At 50.8% G+C, this 24647-nt stretch overlaps 1 protein-coding gene across 1 annotated transcript in view; it reads right to left on the reverse strand.

The window, feature by feature from the left end:
- Positions 1–20392, reverse strand: part of CUNH1orf127 (chromosome unknown C1orf127 homolog) — a 24095-nt gene extending 3703 nt beyond the window's left edge. Inside the window, exons 1-8 of the mRNA XM_058444355.1 lie at positions 20290–20392; positions 16391–16515; positions 14125–14268; positions 8687–8725; positions 7590–7727; positions 6997–7081; positions 4969–5165; positions 4031–4154 (exon numbers count right to left, since the gene is read on the reverse strand). Of these exons, the coding sequence (XP_058300338.1) occupies positions 4031–4154; positions 4969–5165; positions 6997–7081; positions 7590–7727; positions 8687–8725; positions 14125–14268; positions 16391–16515; positions 20290–20362 (925 nt within the window). The 5' untranslated portion in view covers positions 20363–20392. The remainder of the gene's footprint in view (positions 1–4030; positions 4155–4968; positions 5166–6996; positions 7082–7589; positions 7728–8686; positions 8726–14124; positions 14269–16390; positions 16516–20289) is intronic.
- Between the last annotated feature and the right edge of the window lie 4255 nt (positions 20393–24647).

The raw sequence follows: 24647 nt of genomic DNA on the forward strand, positions 1-24647 counted from the left end.
TGGCTGAAGTTCACAGTTCTCCCAACTGGAGTCCTTTTTGAGACTATGTGGACGTAAAGATTCTTTTTTTTTTGAGACGGAGTCTCACTCTGTGGCCAGGCTGGGGTGTAGTGGTGCAGTCTTGGCTCACTGCAACCTCTGCCTCCTGGGTTCAAGCGATTCTCTTGCCTCGGCCTCCCAAGTAGCTGGGATTACAGGTGTGCACCACCACGCCCAACTAACTTTTTTGTATTTTTAGTAGAGATGAGGTTTCACCATGTTAGCCAGGCTGGTCTCAAACTCCTGACCTCAAATGATCTGCCCACCTTGGCCTGGAATGAGCCACCATGCCCGGCCCATTTTTTAAAATTAAATCACAGAAATTTGAATTTCTGCAAGGGGCACCTGGCCCTGACTCCCTGTCCCAGCTTCAATGCCACCAGATGGTTTCGTCTTTGAGCCATTTCCTATTTTGAGGTCAAATACATTGGCTCAGCCTCAGAAACCACAGAGAACCGGAGAGTGCTCCCTGCCCGACCACCTTTCAGGTTAGACTCAGCCCAGGCAGCGTAGGCATTCCAGGCCGATCACGCTTTGCCAAGTGTGGGAGAGGAGGTACAGTGCAGGGTGTTTAGCAGGCCCCCTGGCCTCCCCCCACCAGATGCTGGTAGGATCCCCTGAGTCATGACAACGAAGAAGGTCTCCAGATGTTGCTAAGTGTCTCCTGAGAGGCAAAAGTCAACCGCAGTTGAGAACTGCTGGGTTCGAGCTTGCAAATTCTGGCCCAGGGGTCAAATACAGCCCTTGGACATGTTTGACTCGGCCTACAGGGTGTTTGAACTATTTTTTAAATTAACCAACAACATTTTAAAAGCAGGGGTTCTTATATAACCAGGTTCTCGTGGAAAATCAGATTTGGCTACACGGGCCTGCCTCCCTGCAAGATAGGATCAGCTCCAGCTAAGCGAGGTTGCTCCACTTAGAGGGACCTGATGGCTGTGGGTTCCCAGGAGTCTCCACCATTCCCTGTCACCTCCAACACTGAGCTTTGCTGCTTTATCCCCCCATGCCCAGGCCCTGGGTGTTCTTATTCTCCCCACTGTCCCGCCACTGACACTCCCTGCCCCACCCCAAGAGCCATTTCCATCAGTGAACCCCACTTTAAAATGTGAAAACAGGCCAGGCACAGTGGTTCACGCCTGTAATCCCAGCACTTTGGGAGGCCAAGGCAGGAGGATCACTTGAGCCCAGGAGTTTAAGAACAGCCTGGGCAACATGCATGATCTCATCTCTATAAAAAATATTTAAGGCCGGGCATGGTGGCTCACGCCTGTAATCCCAGAAGTTCGGGAGGCCGAGGCGGCCGGATCACCCGAGGTCAGGAGTTTAAGACTAGCCTGATCAACATGGTGAAACCTCATCTCTACTAAAAATACAGATTAGCCAGGCATGGTGGCAGGCGCTTGTAATCCCAGCTACTCGGGAGGCTGAAGCAGGAGAGGCGGAGGTTGCAGTGAGCCAAGATTGCGTCATTGCACTCCAGCCTGGGCAACAAGAGTGAGACTCCATCTCGGGGAAAAAAAAAAAAAAGAAATTTAAAAACTAGCTTGGTATGGTGTCTTGTACCTATAATCCCAGCTACTCAGGAGGCTGAGACAGGAGGATCTCTTGAGCCCAGGAGCTCAATGCTATAATGAGCTATGATTGCAACATTGTACTCCAGCCTAGGCAATAGAAAAAGACCCTGTCTCTTATTAAAAAAAAAAAAAAATATATATATATATATATATATATATGCACACACACACATACACACAAATATGAAAACAACTATATCTAAACCATCTCTTAGATTTCTCCAGACCAGACACTTCAATAATTAGGATTTGTCCTATAGGTTCTAATTACTTTTGGGGTCAGGGAGGAGGAAGATTTTTTAAAAATCTCTAACCACGGGGAGTTTAGGCAATTCTAGCATATATTAATATTCCAACACATTAGTCACATATTTACAAAAGAAAAATGTTATCTGTGTAAAACATTTTTTTTTAATTCCTGGTGAAATTTCAAGCCAACAAGCATTTATGAAGTGCTTACCAAGGGCAAGGCGGCAAGATAAGGCCCATCAAGAATAAGAAGCCGAACAGGGCACAGCCCCTGATCTGAATGAATTCATATTAGAGGGAGAGACAGGAGCATGCACCATAACTATAATAAGAATAGAAAGACCTCGAAGCTGCAGGGAGCCTGCTGGGGAGGTGCAGGGGAGGTGTGCTGGGAACCAGGGAGGGGAGAGATTCATTCTGGTTGCTGATGTTAAATTAACAAAATGAGGAAGAGAACATTCTTTCCCTGTGTAAATCTTTCCAGAGAGGCCAAAAAACTCTTCCTAAAATGTTTCTATTGCTGTTGCTGATCTATTTTTATACTGTACTCCGTACCTTCCTATCAAGGACCTGCCCTCTCATCAAAACCCAGGATAAAGATCATCTACTCTCTGACATCTCTCCTGAGTCCACCTGCCCTCATAATTCTCTGGGCATTTTTTTGTGTGTGTTGTTTTTTGTTTTTGTTTCTGTTTTGAGACGAGTCTTGCTCTGTTGCCCAGGCTGGAATGCAGTGGCACAATCTCAGCTCACTGCAACCTCCACCTCCCAGGTGCAAGCAATTCTCCTGCCTCAGCCTCCCGAGTAGCTGAGATTACAGATTAGAGATGTCCTCTTTTAGGAGAGACAGGGTTTCGCCATGTTGGCTAGGCTGATCTCAAACTCCTGGCCTCAAGTGATCCTCCCACCTCGGCCTCCCAAAGTGCTGGGATTACAGGCGTGAGCCACCGCGTCCGGCCTTTCTCTGGGCATTTCTTATCTTCCCTTCCAGATTGGATGCTGCTTGAGAGCGAGAACCAAATCCAGCAGCCTCTATTCCCACCTAAGCCTTGCATGGGGCCTCATAAACCGCAACTGCTTATTGAATATCTGTTGGATACAGTTCTAGCCCTCCCTTTCCAAGATTAATGTCATCACTGCAGGAAACTGTTAAAATAAAAACAGCCGAAATGTGTAAAAATTTTCAAGAAACATTTCCATTTTTAGCAGACTGTCAGAACTCACCCCCCATCCCGCCTTTTTCTTTGTTTCTAATTCTGAATTTGGGGCTAGCTGTGGTAGGCAGTCCCCCTTTTAATCTTTAAATATAGTTCTGAATATAATTACATTTTTGTGCAGCACCGAAACATCATATCCTCGTGACAGGGCAAACTTGCGCTATTAACATCTGAGTTAAATCTCCCTCGCGTCTGTCTTCGATTGAGGACAGTTAGGAAGTATAAGATGAAAGTGATCGACATCGTTTGTGAATTATGTGCATTTCCTTGTGCTGTATTTCAATGGATTTTGCTCCTGGTGGTTTTGCATGTGTGAATACCAGGTTGTCCGTTAGCGGAGCTTTCGCCAAAAACCCCATCCCAGCATCCTAGCATGAAGGCATACACCACGTTTAGAAGAAGGTTCCTCTTGAGCTGAGAAACAAGTTGCATCGTGTCGTGCTCTTTGCCAGGGACACTCATCTGTCTACCAAGTGACCCGAGGAACTGGAGCCCACACAGAGAGAGTGGATAAATGGAAACAGCTCCTCTTGCGCCAGGCACTCACTCTTCTAAGCCATTCATTCCCCTTATCTCATTCGATCCTCAAACTGGGTACTGGTATGCCTATTTTCCAGATGGGAAAACTGAGGCTCAACATGGTTAAGTAACTCACTGAGGTTGTGTGGTTGGTTAGGAAATGGATGCACCCCCATCTGCCTCCCCTGTCCCCTCCCTGGCAGACTCCAGGGCCGGGAACCACATCACCATTCAGTTCTCATGATACTGTTGTTCTCCTGCCATTCCAGCCAGTATGTCTGACACCTCACTTACCTTGTAGGTGTGGGAGCTGTCGGGTCCAGGAAGTGAAACATTGTCACAGAAGAAAGAACCCCAGGGCCAAGGAAAGAGGGTTTGTGCAGTGTGTGCCTGTTACCAGCAGTCACAGCCTCATGGTGCCTCACTCACCCACACACTGGAAGAAGCTCTCCACTGTCCAGAGGACTGGGGCAGCCATCTCGGCAAATTCCAGGCTCAGGTCTACCCTATAGAAAGCTTGTGTTCCCGGGGTTCCTCCGACTTCTTGGCATCGCTGTGGGGCCACAAGAAATTAGTTACACGTTGGCTGGGCGCAGTGGCTCACGCCTGTAATCCCAGCACTTTGGGAGGCTGAGGCAGGCGGATCATGAGGTCAGGAGATTGAGACCATCTGGCTAACACAGTGAAACCCTGTCTCTACTAAAAATACAAAAAATTAGCTGGGCGTGGTGGCAAGCACCTGTAGTCCCAACTACTCGGGAGGCTGAGGCAGGAGAATCGCTTGAACCCAGGAGGAGGAGGTTTCAGTGAGCCGAGATCGTGCCACTGCACTCCAGCCTGGGCGACAGAGCAAGACTCCGTCTCAAAAAAAAAGAAAGAAAGAAAATAAAATAAATTAGTTGCACATGGCAGGGGCATCCCATGCCCTGTGGCTGTCCCCTGATGGGGCTACCTTGGTAAAAGTATGGGCCTGAGGGGCATACATGGTGAAGTCCACTTTCAGCCAGCACCACAGATCTGCCCTCCACTTTTATTTTTTGAGACAGGGTCTCACTCCCATTGCCTATGCAGGAGTGCAGTGGCACAATCACAGCTCATTACAGCCTCAACTCCCTAAGCTCAGGCAATTCTCCCACCTCATTTTTTAATTTTTTTGTAGCAGTGAGGTCTATGTTTCCCAGGCTGGTCTTGAACTCCTAGGCTCAAGTGACCCTCCGGCCTCGGCTTCCCAAAGTGCTGGGATTACAGACAGGAGCCACTGTGACTGGCCTACCTTCCATGTTTCTGACCGCATATGGCATTGGTGACCAAAGGAGAAGGGCCTCAGGAAGAGAAGGGGCAAGACAGAGATGCCACTGGATACTCACCTGGACCTGGAGCACCCCGGCCACCGGAATGCTGACCACCACAAAGTCCTTGTTCTCAGTCACCATAAAAATGTTGGACTGGTGGACTCGGAGGAATCTGAGGCTCAGGGTTTCCTCAATGTAGGAACCTCTTTTGACTAGACCCAGTCTCTGCTTGGGGATGTGAACGAAGACCTCCGACTCTGGCTGGAATGACACTGGAATGGGAAGGACACAGGACACAGAAAAAGACACACTTTGCAGGCTTGTGGACAAATTAAGTGGTGGTGGGCCTTCTCCAGGGGCCACACCTGTGGCCAGCACAGCACACTTCCCCAGTCAGTGACAGCAAGTTACTTGGTGTCCTGGTATCACTGCCTGGGCTGAAACTTAGCTGCATGGATGAAGAAAATAAGAAAAAAAAGACCATCCCCAAACACCTGACAGACCTTGCCACTTGCAAAGGCCCATCAGGAAGCAGATGCCAGCAGGGAAGCTGCAGAAATGTCTCTACCGAGACCGTCTTCGGCTTCGGTGACCTAGCCCAGTGCCCCTTCCATTTCCACAGCAACTCTTAAGTAATATAACTCCTAGGCCAGGCACGGTGGCTCACGCCTGTAATCCCAGCACTTTGGGAGGCCGAGGTGGGTGGATCACCTCAGGTCAGGATTTCGAGACCAGCCTGGCCTACATAGTGAAACCCCATCTCTACTAAAAACACAAAAAATTAACCAGGTGTGGTGGCGGGCGCCTGTAATCCCAGCTACTTGGGAGGCTGAGGCAGGAGAATAGCTTGAACCCTGGAGGTGGAGGTTGCAATGAGCCGAGATCACACCACTGCACTCCCGCCTGGGCAACAAGAGCGAAACTCCATCTCAAAAAAAAAGAAAGAAATACAGCTCCTATCAGTTGTTTACACTTTAGCAAGAATTTCACTGTGTCAGGCTCTCAGGGGGACATTTTAAGCCAGCTCTGCAGCTGCTAATGGAAGCATCTGCCTTTATATAAAGGGATTTGAAACACTGTGAACAGGGAAAGAGATGTTTGGAGGCTCATGATGGTCACTGCCAATGCCTGAAAATCCCCAGAGCCCTGATCCCGAAATTCAGTCCATGATAAAATTCATACAAATGGAAAGTCTAAACCACCTCTAATCTACCCACACAGAATGAAGCCTTTGATCCACCTAACTTTACATGCCGAGTTCTTTGAATTTAAATTCCCTGGAGGTAGGAAGTGGTCTTCCAGATTCCAGACCTCTTTATATGACATAAGACCCAGGGCAATGGTGTCACTCCAGGCTGAACAAAACAGTTATCACATACGTGGTCTAGATCAGGGGTCCCTACAGCCCTCAGATCACAGAGCCCTGGAGGGTTTGACCAGGCTGCAGGCTCTCTCCTGTCTCTGTTCTCAGAGCCCCTGGAGCCAGCTTGGGAGCTCCCAAGAATTTGCAGACCTCAAGTTTGCAGGTCTGTAGTAGATGATTTTACTTTTTTTTTTTTTTTTTTTTTTTTTGAGACAGAGTCTCGCTCTGTCCCCCAGGCTGGAGTGCAGTGGCGCGATCTCAGCTCACTGCAAGCTCTGCCTCCCGGGTTCACGCCATTCTCCTGCCTCAGCCTCCCGAGTAGCTGGGACTACAGGCACCTGCCACCATGCCCGGCTAATTTTTTGTATTTTTTTAGTACAGACGGGGTTTCACCGTGTTAGCCAGGATGGTCTCAATCTCCTGACCTCGTGATCCACCCGCTGCGGCCTCCCAAAGTGCTGGGATTACAGGCATGAGCCACCGCGCCCAGCCGATGATTTTACTTTTTATTCACCCCACATCCCACCCCTACTCCACACACACATACCCCAACACCTTCCAGCAAAAGCAAACTTCTCTTTGTCCCAAGCATTTCTGAAACGCATAGCCAAGGTTGGGACTGAGGAGAGGAGAGGTGGGATGAGACAGAGGGGAATAAGGTGCCCAGAGAAGGGAGAAAACAGAGACCAGAATGTGATGAAGTTGGAAAGGTGGACATTAGGGGCACTCCTGGGTCTTACCCGGTGGGCAAGCAGCTTCTAAAGAATAGGCATGGTGACCGCTCACCAGCCATAGTGGCAGGAGCTCAACGGAGGTGTTCAGCACCTGGAGAAGGAGGGGGGTCCCCTCTGAGGTCTCCAAAACTGCTCCTTCCAGATGCAAACTCCCTCCACAGGGGCCCCCTCTCCCACCTTTGAACTAGTCTCTGAACTAAAGCCCCAAGTGTTACAAAGCCCAGGTCAGGGATTATTGCCCCGATGCAACTAGGAAATATTATTTAGCTGAGATATTTTTGGCAGGAAGCAAGCTCAGAGCAAATGTCATGTGAGCCGTCTTCTCTTACACGGCAACTTTGGGCTATTTAAAGAGATGGTAATTACGCTCCTGCCACCATGATCAGGACGAGCTGAATGCATGATTGCAGGAGCCCCTCATCTGCAGAGCGGAGCACTTTACGCTAATGGGGCCCAATTTTTTAAGGCGCCTGCCTAAATCTGTCCAGTCTCGCAGGTGGACATTTGACTTGTCACTGGAGGGGTGGCAACCTGCTCTTCTGGGTGCTATGCCCCAGAGGCCCCTCACCTCCTGGCAGGGCCTGCTGCCCACCACTGACCTCCCACCTCTGAAGAAGGCCTTGTCTCGGGCTTTGGACGGTGACAGTGGTGGCGTTGATGTCCACATACAGTCCCATCAGGCTGGCATCTTCAAGAGAAGCCACCAGCTCCCCTCGAAGGGACAGCAGCCATGGAGTCTGGAGAAACAGGACACGTTCACAAACCATGTGGCCAGGGAGGCACGGTCACTAGGGGTTATAGAGAAGGGACACTTGAGGGGTCACCTAGGAAGGTAACAGGGTCACGGGGAGGATAATCTAGGACAGGAGGCAGGACGGCAGGCCACTCGGGGAGGAGAGTCAACCAGACACTAGCACGCTTATACTTTAGGGGAGGAGGTCCCTTGCAGGGGTCCCTGGCACACAGTAGGTGTACAACGCGACTGAAAGAACGAACACACAGTTACCCCTAACAGCAATGCCAACCAGTTGGCCCCTATGCTGCCCTGGCTGGGCACAACTGGAGTCCTGTCCTTGGCTCTGTTTGCCACCCTTTAGTGGGACATGGGAATCGGGGCCTTGAATAAAGGTGAGGGCCAGATGCGGGCAGAGGGACAGGGAAGGGTCCCCAGCTCCCATCTCAGGAGGACTGGCAGGGGGACATCAGGAAGACTTGGGAAGGTCAAGCTCACTGACCCCAAATATCCAAAGGGATGTAAAATGGAGAAGAGGGACTGGCTCCTTCCGGGAGGCTGCGGGAAACACTCAAAGGACCAGCAGAAGGAAAATTCGGGAAACACCTGTGCAACGTGGAACAAGCTCCTTACAAAGGAACAAGCTCCCTGTCACTGGAGACTTGGCAGAGAGAATCTTAGCACAGGAAGGACCTTACAGCCTTCCAACCCAGCCTCCCACCCAAAGCTGGGGTCCCCTCTTCAAGGTTCTTCTCAGATGGCCTCAGGCCTCTGCCTGGAGGGCATCAGCGGGAGCTTCAAACTTCAGCTGGCAAGACCTGGTCCCTAAGAGTCTGTACCATCCATGACACTCTCCAGAGGACAAGCAAACTCAAAAGCTGCCTCAGAGCATCCCGAGCACCCACCAGGCCTGGCAGAAACTTCCAGAGAGTTGCTCCTGCTATTCCAACGGGGCCCACTTACCTGTCTATTGTCGCTCCGCAGGGGCAGGGGCCGGGAGACCTGCAGAGACAAAGAGGAAGCAATGTCTCCTGCAAGCGGTGAGCAAAGGTGAGCAAACATCCCTGCCTGTGCCCATCAGCGCCGGCAATTACCCCAGCAGGAGGCCGGTGAGAGAGCTGTGCCACTGGGTTGTTTGCTCATTAAGACAAGAAAATCGTTTATGTTCTGGGACTCGAGTGTCAACAGACGCAGGGAAATGTCACCACCTCAGCTGCCATCCTGGGCCCGGCCAAGGGGGCAGCTGGGGTCCTGGGTGCAGCTGGTGAGGCCGAGAGCGGATGTGCATGGGACCAACCCTGCTCACAGCCCACTTCCATTGGGGCTGTTTCCTAGGCCTCTTGTCTTGTTTTTCTCCCTAGGTCCCAATTTCTTCCTTGCCCTTTTTCTTTCCACTTTGGATCCAACTAGCAGCAGTGTAGAGAGTAAGGGCTTCTACGGGCCCAGAGAGTACACCTGTGCCCCCCAATGGCACCGTTTTTAGGGGGACCAACCATCCCGGTTCCCCAGGAGTGGGGAGGTGCCCCTGATGCGGGGTTTTCAGTGCTAAAACTGAGACAGGCCCAGGCAAACCGAGACAGTGGTTTCTCGTACCCCGCCTGAGTCTCACAGCCATCCCGTAGGGTGGCACCATTCTCCCGTTTCACAGACCAGGGTCCAAGGTGATGGCGTGGGCAAGGGACCTTCCCCAAAACCCCTCTGCAGCCAGTGCTGCCCACACAGGTGCTCTCTCAAGTCTCTCTACTTTCTCCAAATGCCCCTTTGCCTTTGTGTCAGACTTGGCCAGGGAGGTTGTGGCACTGGACAGAGTCACAGACCAGCAGAGGGTCCCTCGGAGACCATCAGACCCCCTCTCCTACTCAATACAGAATGGGGAGACTGGGGCCAGAGTGAACTGACTAATCTTGACAGCTCCCCAACTCAAGGCTACCCACCTTTTCTCCCCAGGGACAGAGAAGGGCTTCCAGAAGCAGAAAGGAGTGGGTGGGGCCAGGAAGAGGCCCCCCACCACCATGCAGCCTCCCCAGTTGCCCAGCTCGGCTGTTCCTTGGCCCCAGAGAGCCCACGTTGGCAGCAGGCTCAGGCGGCCCACAGGGAGCCCCTCGGGTCAGCCCCGTGATGGCCTTGCTTTTAGGGGGTGCTGCCTTCCCTTGGGGAGCAAAGTGGAAGAAATGCAGAAGACGTCCACAAGGTCTGGCAGGAGAATGAAGAGGATTCGGCAATTCCTCAACACCACCAAAGCTGCACCATGGTGCCCCAGCCCACCCCCGCTGCTGAACCAGGAAGAAGGCAGACAGGCCCCCAGAGGCCAGGCTGTAAGAAGAAGGAAAGCAATTCTGCTAAAAGAAGGAAGGGAAAGCCGGGCGCAGTGGCTCATGCCTGGAATCCCAGCACTTAGGGAGGCTGAGGCGGGTGGATCACCTGAGCTCAGGAGTTCGAGACCAGCCTGGGCAACATGGTGAAACCCCATCTTTACTAAAAATACAAAAAAAAAAAAAAAAGCCAGGAGTGGTGGCAGGCGCCTGTAGTCCCAGCTACTCAGGAGGCTGAGGCACGAGGTTCGCTTCAACCTGGGAGGTGGAAGTTGCAGCGAGCTGAGATTGTCCCACTCACTCCAGCCTAGGCGACTCTGGCCAGAATGAGACTCTGTCTCCAAGAAAAAAAAGGAAGGAAGGGAAGACGTGACAAGTGCACAGGCAAAACGCATCGTGCCCTTTAAGTCGCCAGGAGGAGGCTATATTTAGGGCCCGTGGACATTCCGCAGGAGCTCGGGCAGCCTTCACTGGGAGCAATCGCTAATCACTGCATTGAGTTTACGGGTGCCCCCGGGCACACTTAACCCAGGGCAATGAATAGTTATTGCGCGGCCTCCCGCTCGGGGCCTGTGGGCACACTTAAGCGATCTCGCAGATCGCTGCGAGCAGGGCACGGCTCGGGTACACCCTTGGGCACCCTGCGCCATCAGCAGGGAGAGGCAGAGTATTAAATATCTATGTGCCCTGTGCCCACAGCTGCATTTAGCCAAGGGCAAGGCCGGTGAAACGGCTTTAATTAAAACTTAATGCAAGTTCAAGGTGCAGCCACGGAAGTGGCGGCTGCAGAAGTCACCGGGAATGAATCAGTCAATTCGATGAGGTTCTCAGATGGGGGAAGGGGCTGGAGGGGAGGCGGGGGCAGCAGAGACCCGCCTCTGCTCCTTGTGTGCTGCCCACCTCTGTGAGACTCTGTTTAGGGATGCAGAGCCCCCCCACCCCCAACCTGCTCCCACACCTCGGTCAGTAAAGGATGCCAGGGACTGGGACATTGGGGCATCTGGGCTTCAAGGGCAGGACAATGGAGACCAAGCGGGCGCCCAGGTGAGGAGTCGTTTCTGCTTTTCTCAGCAATTCGGCCCAGGCCCAAGTGTCGTGTGAGGACAGCAACACCGTCCCCCTGGCGGCGGCTTCGAGAATTACAGGCCCAGTGCAAAGGGAGCAGTAACCAGCCCTGGGATGTCAAACAGGTGCCCTGGCAGCGCCGCTTGGGGATCCCGGGGCGGGGCCGGCCCCTCAATTCTTAGGTGCACCAACACCAGCTTTGGCGTGGCCACTCTGAGCCCTTAATAAAGGCAGGTGGGCAGAGGAAGCCCCTCCCGCTCAGCCCCTGCTCCTTCAGGTTAAGAAGCAAAGGAACTTTAGAGAGTCCAACATGGCAGTGAGCCGGGCTCAAAGCAGAGATGAGCCCAGGTCTTCTGAGCTGGGCTGGTGCCGGGGCCCTTCCCACCACAGCACACTCATTTTTGAAGTTCAGATCAGATGAGAAGAAGGTGATAAGCTCCTCCTGGCGCAAGTCATGCCTTGGTCATATCTGTTCCCTTAGCAGCAGCACAGGGCTGGACATACAATAGATGCTCAATAAATGCTTGTTGGGGCCAGGTGCAAGGCAGCTCACGCCTGTAATCCTAGCATTTTGGGAGGCCAAGGCAGGTGGATCGGTTGAGGTCAGGAGTTCGTGACCAGCCTGGCCAACATGGTGAAACCCCATCTCTACTAAAAACACAAAAAATATTAAAAAGTCAACTGGCTTTAATTAAACTGGTGGTGGCACATGCCTGTGATCCCATGAGAATCGCTTGAACCCAGGAGGCAGAGGTTACAGTGAGCCGAGATCACACCACTGTATGCCAGCCTAGGCAACAGAGCGAGGCTCTGTCTCAAAATAAATAAATAAATAAATAAATAAATAAATAAATAAATAAATAAATAAATGCATGCTCGTTGAATAAATGGTGTTTGTCATCAGCAGCCTTTTCACTCCAACCTCCTCCTCTCAGTTCTGCCTTCCTCTCCTTTCTCTTCCTCCTTCCTTCCTCCTCCTCCTCACAGACAGAAGATGCCTGCCCAAATCCCTCAGGCCAAATCTAGCACTTTGTTTGAGCCGCACAGTGCCTACAAAATTAAAGTGACTTGACCGCGCGTGGTGGCTCATGCCTGTAATCCCAGCACTTTGGGAGGCCGAGGCGGGCAGATCACTTGAGGTCAGGAGTTCTAGACCAGCCTGGCCAACATGGTGAAACCCCGTCTCTACCAAAAATATAATAAATTAGCCGAGTATGGTGATGCATGCCTGTAATCCCAGCTACTCATGAGGCTGAGGCAGGAGAATCACTTGAACCCAGGAGGCGAAAGTTGCAGTGAGCTGAGATCATGCCACTGCACTCCAGCCTGGGTGACAGAACGAGACTCCATCCCCCCAAAATAATAAATAAGGTGAACTTTTTTTAACTGGAGGATTTCACATACAATTATAGATTTCCAGTTTATCTTGAAATGGTGGAAAATCTGGCAAAATGGGGCTGGAGTGGAGTCCAGCCTCAGCTCCCTCTGTAGGGGGCCAGGACTGCAGGTTGTGCCTGTTCCAGCATCCCCAGCCCCCACCATGTGGCCTGGCTCAAAGCCCAGCTCTGTTGCTACCAGCTGGCAAGTCTCCTAATCTCTCTCTGCTTAGTTCTCTCACCTGCAGAATGGGGATCAATATAGAACCAACTACATAGAATCGCTATGAAGGTGAGATGAGTTAATATTTGCAAAGTGAGTAGAACGGTGCCCAGCACAGAATGAGCCATATATAAGTGTTTGCTGGGCCAGGAGTAGTGGCCCATGCCTATAATCCCAGGGCTTTGAGAGGCCAAGGTGAGAGGATCGCTTGAAGCCAGGAGTTTGAGACCAGCCTGGGCAACATAGTGAGATTCTGTCTCTACAAAAAGTTTAAACATTAGCTGGGCATAGTGTCATAAGCCTATAGTCCCAGCTACTCGGGAGGCTGAAGTGGGAGGATCCCTTAAGCTCAGAAGGTCAAGGCTGCAGTGAGCCTGCGTGACAGAGCAAGATCCTGTCTCTTTAAAAAAACAGGCCGGGTGCAGTGGCTCCCACCTGTAATCCTAGCACTTTGGGAGGCTGGGGCGGGTGGATCATTTGAGGCCAGGAGTTCGAGACCAGCCTGGCCAACATGGTGAAACTCCGTCTCTACTAAAAATACAAAAATTAGCTGGGCATGGTGGCACACACCCGCAATCCCAGCTACTTGGGAGGCTGAGGCAGGAGAATCGCTTGAACCTGGGAGGCAGAGGTTGCAGAGAGCCGAGATCACACCACTGCACTCCAGCCTGGGCAACAGAGCAAGACTCCATCTCAAAAAAAAAAAAAAACACCAGCTGACTAAATGAAGGAATGAGTAAAATTCTTTACTGCCTCCTCCTCAGTCCAGCATGCTCATTTCTGTGGTGGGTTTGGTCCCTATAGATGTTTGGGTTTCTAGCCCTCTCCACTCCCATCCAAATCTTGTTTAGCTTACAGAGGTGCCCCACTGATGAGAGCTAGAGAGAAACTTGAATTCAAGGAATGCACATGGCCATGAAAGAGCTCACCATTGGATCTGGGCTGGGGCTCAACCTTTCTTCCCTGATGTTTAAAATGTAGACATTGCACCTGATCGTATTTGGGGTCTATAACTCTTTGACATTACCCAGGTCAAAAAAAAAAAAAAAGCATCCAAACCAGCAAATTTTTTCAATCCAGAGAGAAAGGACACAAAGATGCAATTTTGCAGCTTTGGTGATAACCCAAGTGGCCCCCTGAGCCAGCCAAGATGGGAAATCCAGAACCTGAGGTCAGAGAACTATAATCTCCCCCTCCCCTCCCATCTCACCCCTCCTTGCTCAGAACCAAACCCAGCAGACTTGGCACCCAGCCAGTACCCAAGGATGTTTAGGAGAACAATGCCATACTGCATCTGCAGCTACCACCTGTCTCCCTGGGCCACGTCCTATGGTGCAGGAGCCAGGGCCACCTGCCTTGGCCTTTAGAGAGAAGCCCAGCCTGGGAGGTCCCTCTGCCACCCCTCAGACCCTCCGAACCCATTACCTGGATGAACATGGGCCCACAGTGGACGCTTTCCTGGCCCAGCCTTGACCTTAGCATCGGACACTTCATTATGTAGCGATCACTCCGCTCCAACCCCGTCACCCCTTTCTGAAATATTCTGATTTCCAGCCTGTAATTTGCTTTCTGGAAGTAGGGCAAATTTCATGTGTGCAAATGAGAGAGGAAAATACAGTTAGTAGGCTGCAATTATAGGTCAGTCCCTGTTCATAGCAAACAGCATACCATGAACCTCCTAGAAGGTGGGCTTGTGGAAGAGGGATGGGAAACGAGACCAAGATCGACACCAACACGGAGCCTGGGTCCGGCTCTGGAAGCTCAGCCCCCACCAAGGAAGCTCTCCAGGCTGGGGAGCATTTGGGGATTTGGGGAAGGTCAAACCTAGTCAGACAGAGTAAGAGCTTGCGTCCTAATGTCCCTTGAGAGTTGACAAACATTTGTTCACACTTTATCTCCTTTGATGCTCACCAGTGTCTCATAAGGCTGGGCTATTTTTTGTTGTCGAGACAGAGTCTCATTCAGTCACCCAGGCTGGAGTGCAATGGCCTGATCTTGGCTCACTGCAACCTCCACCTCCCGGGTTCAAGCAATTCTCGTGCCTCAGCCTCCCAAGTAGCTGGAATTACAGACATACGCCACCACGCCTGTCTAATTTTTGTATTTTTAGTAGAGATGGGGTTTCACCATGTTGGCCAGGCTGGTGTTGAACTCTGGCCTCAAGTGATCCGCTCTCCTTGGCCTCCCAAAGTGCTGGGATTACAGGCGTGAGCCACCAAGCCCAGCCAAGGCTGGGCTTATGAGACATAAAATTCCCATTTTACAGATGAGGCGGTTGAGGCTTAGAGAAGGTAAATCACTAAGCCAAAGGCATGTGGCCATTTCTGAGACTAGACGTGAGAGCTGGTCTAGCTCATTCCGGTACAAGGCAGACTTCAAAGATGTCAAACCAATAGGTCCCTCCGCCCCTCCCAGGCTGCCCTCATTCAGCCACACATGAAGAACCCAAGTCTAAGCTTTGCGGTGGGGCCTGAGAAGGGTGACAGGGCTGTCAGAGAAGGGTGACCACAGAGAGGAAGAGAAAGAGAAGGAGCAGGGTAGTTCCCAAAATTCCTTCCCCCACTCCAGACCACAGCCCCACTCGGCAAAAACTCTGGACTAGGTCAAGGAAGGGAGCACAAAGAAATGGAAAGGGGAAGTGGAGGTGAGGAAAAGACAAAAAAAAAAAAAAAAAAAACTCTGAGCCAAACTGTGCGGCTGGTTGTCCCCTTGCAGGACCCCTGGAGTGAAATTTAAGTAACAAGAATGCTGGCACAGTGGCTCATTCCTATCATCTCAACATATTGGGACACCAAGGCGGGAGGATGGCTTGAGCCTGGGAATTCCAGACCAGCCTGGGTAACATGATGAAACCCCATCTTCTACAAAAAGTACAAAAATTATCTGGGCGTAGTGGTGTATGCCTGTTGTCCCAGCTACTCTGGGGGCCAAGGTGAGTGGATCACTTGAGGTCAGAAGCTCAAGACCAGCCTGGCCAACATGGTGAAACCCCACCTTTACCAAGTAGTCTCAGCTACTTTTTCCAAGTAGTCCCAGCTACTTGGGAGGCTGAGGCAGGGGAATCGCTTGAAGCTGGGAAGCGGAAGTTGCAGTGAGCCGAGATTGCATCACTGCACTCCAGCCTGGGCGACAGAGCGAGGCTCCGTCTCAAAAAAAAAAAAAAAAAAAGGAAAAAGAATACAAAAATATCTTGCTTCTGTAAATTTTAGAGTCACATGGTCTCGTGAGCCCATAATGGGCCTGTGCAAGTGAGGGCTGTCAGTCAGCCTTTGCAACTCCTCAGCACCATTTATTCACTTCATTCAGCACTTATTGAGTACCTACTGTGTGTCAGGCCCTGAGGCAAGCCTGTGGGTGTGACTGCCTCACCCCAGAGACTCCAGGTCCAGCAGGAGATGGTGTGTGAGTGGGCACATTATGAGTCAGTGTTGGCAATGATAGAAGCAGGTTCACTGCACAGAGAAGGGGGGATTCTCAGGAGGACTGCCTGGAGGAGGCAGCATCTGAGCTGAGCAGCCTTTTAATATCTATGCCCATAAACTCCATGAGGGCAGAGATTTCTGGTCTCCCTCAGCTCAGTTTCTACCGAGGAATAATGGTGCAGTGTCTCCTTACTTGACATCTGAGCTCAGGCTTACCTCCTTAAATCTCCTTTTAAAAAAAAAAAAACAAAAAAGTTTTCCAAACCCACCTCTTTCTGCACAAAGCAGGCCGAGTATTGAACTCGAAAAAGGAAGTCACCATCTGAAGCCGGATGTAGGAAGTAGCCACATTTAGCAAGAGAAGAATCCAGGTGGTCAGGGGCCCTCCAGGTGCCTGGAATGAGAAAGGGACAGAAACGCGGGTTGAGCCTGTGGAGGTGGCTTCTCTGGCAGGGTCAGAAATATCAGACTCACAGATAGAAACTGCTCCGCCTGGAAGCTTCTTACCTGGAGGGGATAAAAATAGCAGTAATTTTTTTTTTTTTTTTTTGAGACGGAGTCTTGCTCTGTCGCCCAGGCTGGAGTGCAGTGGCGCGATCTCGGCTCACTGCAACCTCCACCTCCCGGGTTCACGCCATTCTCCTGCCTCAGCCTCTCCGGGTAGCTGGGACTACAGGCGCCCGCCACCACGCCCGGCTAATTTTTTTTTTGTATTTTTGGTGGAGACGGGGTTTCACCGTGGTCTCGATCTCCTGACCTCGTGATCCGCCCGCCTCGGCCTCCCAAAGTGCTGGGATTACAAGCGTGAGCCACCGCGCCCGGCCAATAGCAGTAATTTTTAAAAGTCTGGAAAGGCTTATACCAACAGGAAAGCCCGATGGTTCTTCATTCAAGGTGTATCCAGAATCCGACCCCATCTCCCCACGCGAATCCTCGGCTTGTGTCACTGCGGCTGCCTCCTCCCATGTCCCCGGGCTTCCTCCTTTGCCCCTGTTGTGTATATTTCATGCAGCAGCCCGCAGGATCCTGTTCAAAACGTAGGCAGATTGTGTCTCTCCTCTGCTCAAACCTCTTCATTGCTGGCCAGGCACGGTGGCTCACACCTGTAATCCCAGCACTTTGGGAGGCCAAGGTGGGAGGATCACTTGAGCTCAGGAGTTCGAGACCAACCCGGCCAACATGGCGAAACCCCATCTCTACTAAAAATACAAAAATTAGCCAGGTGTGGTGGCACCCGCCTGTAATTCCAGCTACTTGGGAGGTTGAGGCACGAGAATCACTTGAACCCGGAAGGCGGAGGTTGCAGTGAGCCAAGATTGTGCCACTGCACTCCAGCCTGGGTGACGGAGTGAGACACTGTCCCAAAAAAAAAAAAAAAATCCATTGCATAAAAAATCAAAGCCCTTGAAAGCCTCACGTGACTTGCCCTCACCTCTCTGACCCCCTTTCCCACTTCTCTTCCCCTCCCTCCCCCTGCTGCAAACACACCAGACCCACTGCTATTTCTCAATCATCCCAGGCCCACTCCTGCCTCAGGGCCCTTGCACTGGCTGTGCCCTCTGCCTGGAACTCTCTTCTCCTAGATATCCGCATGGCTGACTCCCCTGCCTCCTTTCAGTCCTTGTGCAAATGTCGCCTTCTCCATGAAGCCCACCCTGACTACCCTCTTAACACTCCCCGATCCTGCCCTCCTTCACCCTTTTCTGCACAATCACTGTCTTCTAAACAACTATCTTACTGGCTTATTTGTTATATTGATTGTTTATTGCCCTCTAGTCAAATGTCAGCTCCATGGGGCCAGGGGTATTTGTCTGTTTTGTTCATTGCTGCATCTTTAGTGCCTCAAGCTGTTTCTGGCACACAGAAGGTTCTCAATAAATAGCTGTTGAATGAGGCTGGGCATGGTGGCTCACACCTGTAATCACTGCACTTTGGGAGGCCGAGGCAAGTGGATCACTTGAGGCCAGGAGTTTGAGACCAGCCTGGCCAACATGGTGAAATCCTGTCTCTACTAAAAATACAAAAAAATTAGCTGGGAGTGGTGGCAGGCACCCGTAGTCTCAGCTACTCAGGAGGCTGAGGCAGGAGAATCACTTGAACCCGGAAGGCGGAGGTTGCAGTGAGCCGAGGTTGCGCCACTGCACTCCAGCCTAGGCAACAAAGTGAGACTCTGTCTCAAAAAAATAAATAAATAAAAATGAAAATACAAAAATTCGCTTGGCCCGGTAGGGGGCACCTGTAGTCCCAGCTACTCTGGAGGCTGAAGCAGAAGAATCGCTTAAACCCGGGGGGCAGAGGTTGCAGTGAGCCGAGATTGCACCACTGCACTCCAGCCTGGGCAACAAAGTGAGACTCCATCTCAATAAATAAATAAATAAGTAGTTGTTGAATGAGTGAAAAATAAAGGGGGCTATCTCTGGGTAGAGGGATTACCAGCAGTTTTGATTATCTCCTTTGGATTGCCTCTAGTTTCTGTAATTATCTTGTATTGCTTTTGTCATAATTATTTTTAAAGCATTTTTAAAGCTCAGTTTCACTTTCAAATGCTTGAGTCGACTGTGCATTTGATGGGAGATGAATACGCTATTCCAGAAAACAGCTCTGGCAGCCTTTCTATGTGGGATTCTCTGGTGACGTGCTTTCCTTTCAAAAGCACGCAGCTTCCACCGCTATCTTTAGCAAGAGATCAAGGCCATGCCTCTGGCGGAGGAAGGCTGCGAAAGGTAGCTCGCTGGGGAGAAAAAGTGCCTGAGCTGGATGTGCAAATTGACCTGGATCGTTTTAGTTTTGCATTCACGTTTGCACTTTGTAAATATTTGCCTGGCACCCTGCTGCTCACACCTGCTTGCTGTCCCCTCAAGTTTATGGAAGGCAGCAGGCACCGTCATTTCTCCATCCCCACCTGGCGTTGCCGCGTGAAATGAAAACGCTCCCTCAAAAGCCACAGGTGTCTCTGACAGCGCCTAAAACTAATGGCCTGTGGCTGGCCGCTGTGACTAATTCTCTGATTATTGGCTTTATGATTTTACGCTTAAAACTTCTTTATAATAACACACAGAAATGTTTAATGGGCTCTATCCAGAGCTATAAAAATTACTTATTGAACAAGCGTTTTAAAACTATTAATCTATTGTTTTCCATTAATAATGGCTCTCCAAAGAACAGGCGACAGCTTAATGTATCCACAGCTTTTCTCCCGGAAAAGCGGCCTTTTAATACACAAATGTCTCTCCCAAGGCGTCCCGGGCTGGCTGGCCAATGGGTTATTGGCCCTCCCAGGGCAGATTTAGGCCCTACCAGTCCCAGAAGTTGCTTTAGGAATTTCCAGAATGAGCAGGGTCCCTAGGAGGTTTTCCTAGACTTTCGGTGAGATTGGAAAGCCTCCCTCTTCAATATCTGTTTTTCTGTGCAAAAGAGAGGAGGAACCTGGGGGCTTGCTTTGCAGCCACCGAGATGGACAGCATGGAGGGAAGCAAGCTGTTTGCTCCTCTCTCTACTCGTGTTCCCTCCAGAAGGTTCCAGAAGGTTCCAGGTACCCTGATGCCATCCAATGCTTTCCTACTTCTTCTGTTGGAAAGCTCATGGCAGAAATTTCTGGAAGTGACACTATGCCCTTGTTTTTTGCTGTTTTAGGTGCGCTCTTCCCCCACCAAGCATGTGATGGCCTCCCATTTCTCCCAAGTGTGTGAGAATCACCCCTTTAGTCTCACTTCCACTTTTGCAGAGTGATTTCGATTTTGGAGCATATCGGTACCAGATGGACGCTTCTTCCAGGGCTTTGGGCCACTTGTTCATTCAACAAATATTTATTGGGAATCTTCTAAGCACCAGGCAGTGTTCTCGGTTCTGAAGACGTAGCTGTAAACAAAAAGCACGTGGGCCGCGCCCTCACAGCGCTGCCTTCTGTTTGGAAGAGGGGCGCAGATGACAAGCTTGGGAACAATGGCAGGAGATCATCTTACTAGTGAGGAGTGCCGGGATTGTGACTGGGGTGGGCGTGGACGACTTTAGAGAGCCTGGAAGGGCTGTGGGGGGAGGTGGCCTTTGAGCAGAGATTTGAGTGATGCCCAGGAACCTGCAAGAGCCATGGGGGAGGAGCATTGCAGGCAGGGGAAGGCAACACAAAAGCCCCAGCAAAAACCCCGCCCAGCCACTCACCGCCTCTTACCCGGCAAGTGCAAGGTCCTGGCCAGCCACCGCCTCAGCCCCTCCACGTGGTTCTTCGGGATCCACAGGGTCATGTAGTCTGAGAAGCACTCGACTGTGTCTGTCCAACAAGAAGATGCTTCCGAGAAGGAAGAAAGGGAGGGAGGGAGGAAGGAAGGAAGGAAGGAAGGAAGGAAGGAAGGAAGGAAGGAAGGAAGGAAGGAAGGAAAGAAGGAAGGAAGGAAGGGGAAGGGAAGGGAAGGGAAGGGAAGGGAAGGGAAGGAAGGAAGGAAGGAAGGAAAGAAGGAGCTCCTCTCAGCCTGGCTTCAATGACATAGTCAGGAAAGGGCATGTAGGGGTTGTATTGTCCTAACATAGTGACCCTTTACTCCATACAGAGGTCACAATTCACGGAATGTCCAAGGAGGAAGAAACTGTTGGGGAGGTCCTCAAATTCCAGCCTGCAGGCCGGGCACGGTGGCTCACGCCTGTAATCCTAACACGTTGGGAGACCGAGGCAGGTGGATCACTGAGGCCAGGAGTTCGAGACCAGCCTGGCAAACACGATGAAACTCCATCTCTATTAAACAATACAAAAATTAGCCAGGCGTGGTGGCGCTCGCCTGTAATCACAGCTACTGAGGAGGCTGAGGCAGGAGAATTGCTTGAACCTGGGAGACAGGTTGCACTGAGCAGAGATCATGCCACTGCACTCCAGCCTGGGTGACAGAGCAAAACTCTGACTCAAAGAAAAAAAAAAAAAAAACAAGAATTCCAGCATGCCTACAAGTAACTTGGGCACTTGTTAAAATACAGATTCAGTAGGTCTAAGGCAGGGCCTGAGATTCAGCAGTTCTACCAAGTTCCCAAGTGACGGCTGCTGGTCCACGGACAACACTTTGAGTAGCAAAGTCTTGGAGGTCATTAAATCTAAACTTTATGTTTTATAGGCGGAGACAGGGAGCAATGTGACTTCATGGTACATGTGTGAGTACTCACCAGGCGTGGTGGCTCACACCTGTAATCCCAGCACTTTGGGAGGCTGAGGAGAGCAGATTGCTTAAGCTCAGAAGTTCGAGACCAGCCTGGGCAAAAGCAAGACCCCCATCTCTAAGAAAAAAAATTATTGTTTAAATTAGCGGAGCGTAGTGGTGCACGCCTGTAGTCCCAGCTACTCGGGAGGCTGAGGCGGGAAGACTGTGAGCCCAAGAGGCAGAGGCTGCAGTGAGTCCAGCCTGGAGGACAGAGTGAGACCCTGTCTCAAAAAAAAAAAAAAAAAGAGCATAAGCACTGGTGTCAGTAGGCATCTGGGTTTGAATCCCACCTCTGTTGCGTGTATGTGTGTGTGTGTACCTGTTGCTTAGTTTCAGTTTATTTCTGTGAATTGATTGTATGATAATGATGGTGATGATAGTAATAATAGTGATGGTAGTAGTGGGATGATATTGATGGTGATGGCGGTGGTGATGATGATGTTAATGGTGGTGATGATAGTGATGGTGGTGATGGTGGTGATCATGATGGTGATGGTGATAATCGTGGTAGTGATGGTCATAGTGATGATGGTGCTGGTGATGGTGGTGATGGTGTTATTTGTGGTGGTGATGATGGTGATAAAAGTGATATGATGATTATGGTGATTATGGGGTCGATGGTGGTGGTAATGATGGTGGTAGTGATGATGGTGGCGTTGGTGCTAGTGACAGTGATGATGGCAATAATAGTGATGGTGATTATGGTGGTGATGGTGGTGGTCATGTGGTGGTGGTGCTGGTGATGATGATGGTGATGGTAATGGTGGTGATGGTGGTGATGATGGCAATGATGGGACTTCATAGGATAGATGTGAGACTTTAATGAGTTAATGCATATAAAAGTCTTTACAGGGTGATCACTGCAGAGCACTTGCCTAAAGGTGACAGCTCTTATAATAATAATAATTACTGTCATCCAGAGATGAAAGGACTTATCCAGGAACAGAGCAGCAGGACCAGCGGCCCAAACTCCACGCCATCATTTTCCAGCCCATCACAGAGCCAGACAGAGTATTATAGAAATCGAGTAAATGTTACAATACACATGACGCTGAATCAATAACGAACCCAATGTTGTGTTCCTCTGTGGTTACGAGACGTATGTCTGACTCCTACAGGCCTCAGGGCTTCATTGTGGACACAGCCTCCCACTGTCTAGGAGAGCTGGTGGAGAAACTGGGAGGTCTCCCCTGAATCTGCTTGACATGGATATGGGATATTCACGTGCACTTTAAAAATTACGGGCCGGGGCCGGGCACAGTGGCTCACGCCTGTAACCCCAGCACTTTGGAAGGCTGAGGTGGGTGGATCACGAGGTCAGAAGTTAAAGACCAGCCTGGCCAAGATGGTGAAACCCTGCCTCTACTAAAAATACAAAAAGCAAATTAGCCGAGCGTGGTGGCACACGCCAGTAATCCCAGCTACTCAGGAGGCCGAGGCAGAGAATTGCTTAAACCTGGAGGGGCGGAGGTTGCAGTGAACGGAGATCATGCCACTGCACTCCAGCCTGGGTGACAGAGCAAGACTCTGTCTCAAAAAAAAAAATTATGGGCCAGGCACAGTGACTCATGACTGTAATCCCAGCACTTTGGGAGGCCGAAGTGGGCGGATCACCTGAGGTCAGGAGTTCGAGACCAGCCTGGCCAACATGGCAAAACCCCATCTCTACTAAAAATACAAAAATTAGCAGGGTGTGGTGGAGCGTGCCTGTAATTCCAGCTACCCAGGAGGCTGAGCCAGGAAAATCGCTGGAACCAGGGAGGCAGATGCTGCAGTGAGCTGAGATGGCGCAACTACACTCCAGCCTAGACGACAGAGCAAGACTCCATCTCAAAAAAAAAAAAAAAAAGGTAGAGTAGGGGCAAAATGGCTCAGCCATGGAATTCTGCAGCTTTGCTCACCGCTCCAGGCAGAGAGCACAGCCTGTGCCCAGACCAGAGGGGAGAGGCAGTGTGCAATGTCCTGGTCACCCCTGACCCCAGCCTCTGCCCATCCCACCCCAGTCCATTCTTGACACGGCAGCCACAAGGGATCTTAAAATGGAAATGAGATCACGTCAGTCCCTTCTCAGAACCTTCAGTGGCTCCCCACTGCCCTTGGAATAAAATCCAAACACTTCCACAATCCATGTGTCCCTGAGCCAAGCTGGTCTTTTCTCTACCTCAGGGCCTCTGCACATACTGTTCCCTCTGCCTGAAACACCATTCCCGACTCTTCATGTGGCTGGCTCTTCTTCATCTGCAGGTCTCAGCTTAAATGTCACCTCCTCTGGGAGGTCCTCCCTGACCACTCCCACCCATTCTCCACCCTGGTCCTGTGTCTTTTTCCTTCCTGACTTGAGTCACTGTTGGGAATATGTTATCTAGTTGTTCGTGAGATTTCTGTATACTTCTCCTACTCGAGTGAGGATAGGTGGAGATAAGGTTGTCTCACACTGAGGCAAAGAGAAGCTCAGGTAGGGGAGGGGCCGTGTCTGCCTTGTAGACCACTCTATCCCCAGGGTCCTCCCATGGACCAATGCCTGTTGGCCAGCAACTGCTCGGTATCTGGCCAGCAAAGGGCTGTGGCTGGAGCCTGAAGCTGGAGAATAAGAGAAGCCGTGACCCAGAAATTTGTCTTTTTCCCTTCTCCACCATGACACATAAACCACGAGCTCCAGGAAAAGGCATGAGTTATGTCTAACTTGTTCACCATGGCACCCCTAACACCTTGCTCTGTGCGTGGCATCCACAGAGGCGTGCTAAATATGGGTTAGGCACATGTTTTCATCCCAAGTACTCCAGTACAGAACACTGGAGTTTTCTGTAATCACACAAGAACAACAGTATGTGAGATTGTTCAGCCACAGGAAGTGGAATCTTGTTGGATGTAACCTATTTCCCCTAATAGAGCCCTGCCCAGAGTTGATAGAGAGCTTAAGTTAAATATACTCCAAGCTGGGCACAGTGGTGCACATCTGCAGATTCAGCTGCTCTGGAAGATGAGGCAGCAGGATCGCCTTTACCCAGTAAGTTGAGGTTTTCGTGTGCGATGATCATGCCTGTGAATGCCACTGCACTCCAGCCTGGGCAACCTAGCAAGACCCTGTCTCTGAAATACACACACACACACACACACACACACACACACACAATCTAGCATTATTCTAAAACTGAAGAAATGGGAATATGGAATAATGTTATCTTCTGGGCTAATTTCTCTCTCAACAGAGACATTTAAGCCACCAGGAAGAACACAAGGCACCTGGGCCCTGGAGTTGGATGATCAGGGCTTAGACCCTGGATCAACCTATGTGACCTGGGGCGAGTCATTTAATCTCTCCAAGACCCCATTTCCTTTTCTGCAA

Source organism: Hylobates moloch, unplaced genomic scaffold, assembly GCF_009828535.3.
Source record: "Hylobates moloch isolate HMO894 unplaced genomic scaffold, HMol_V3 SCAFFOLD_9, whole genome shotgun sequence".
Classification (NCBI taxonomy): Eukaryota; Metazoa; Chordata; class Mammalia; order Primates; family Hylobatidae; genus Hylobates; species Hylobates moloch.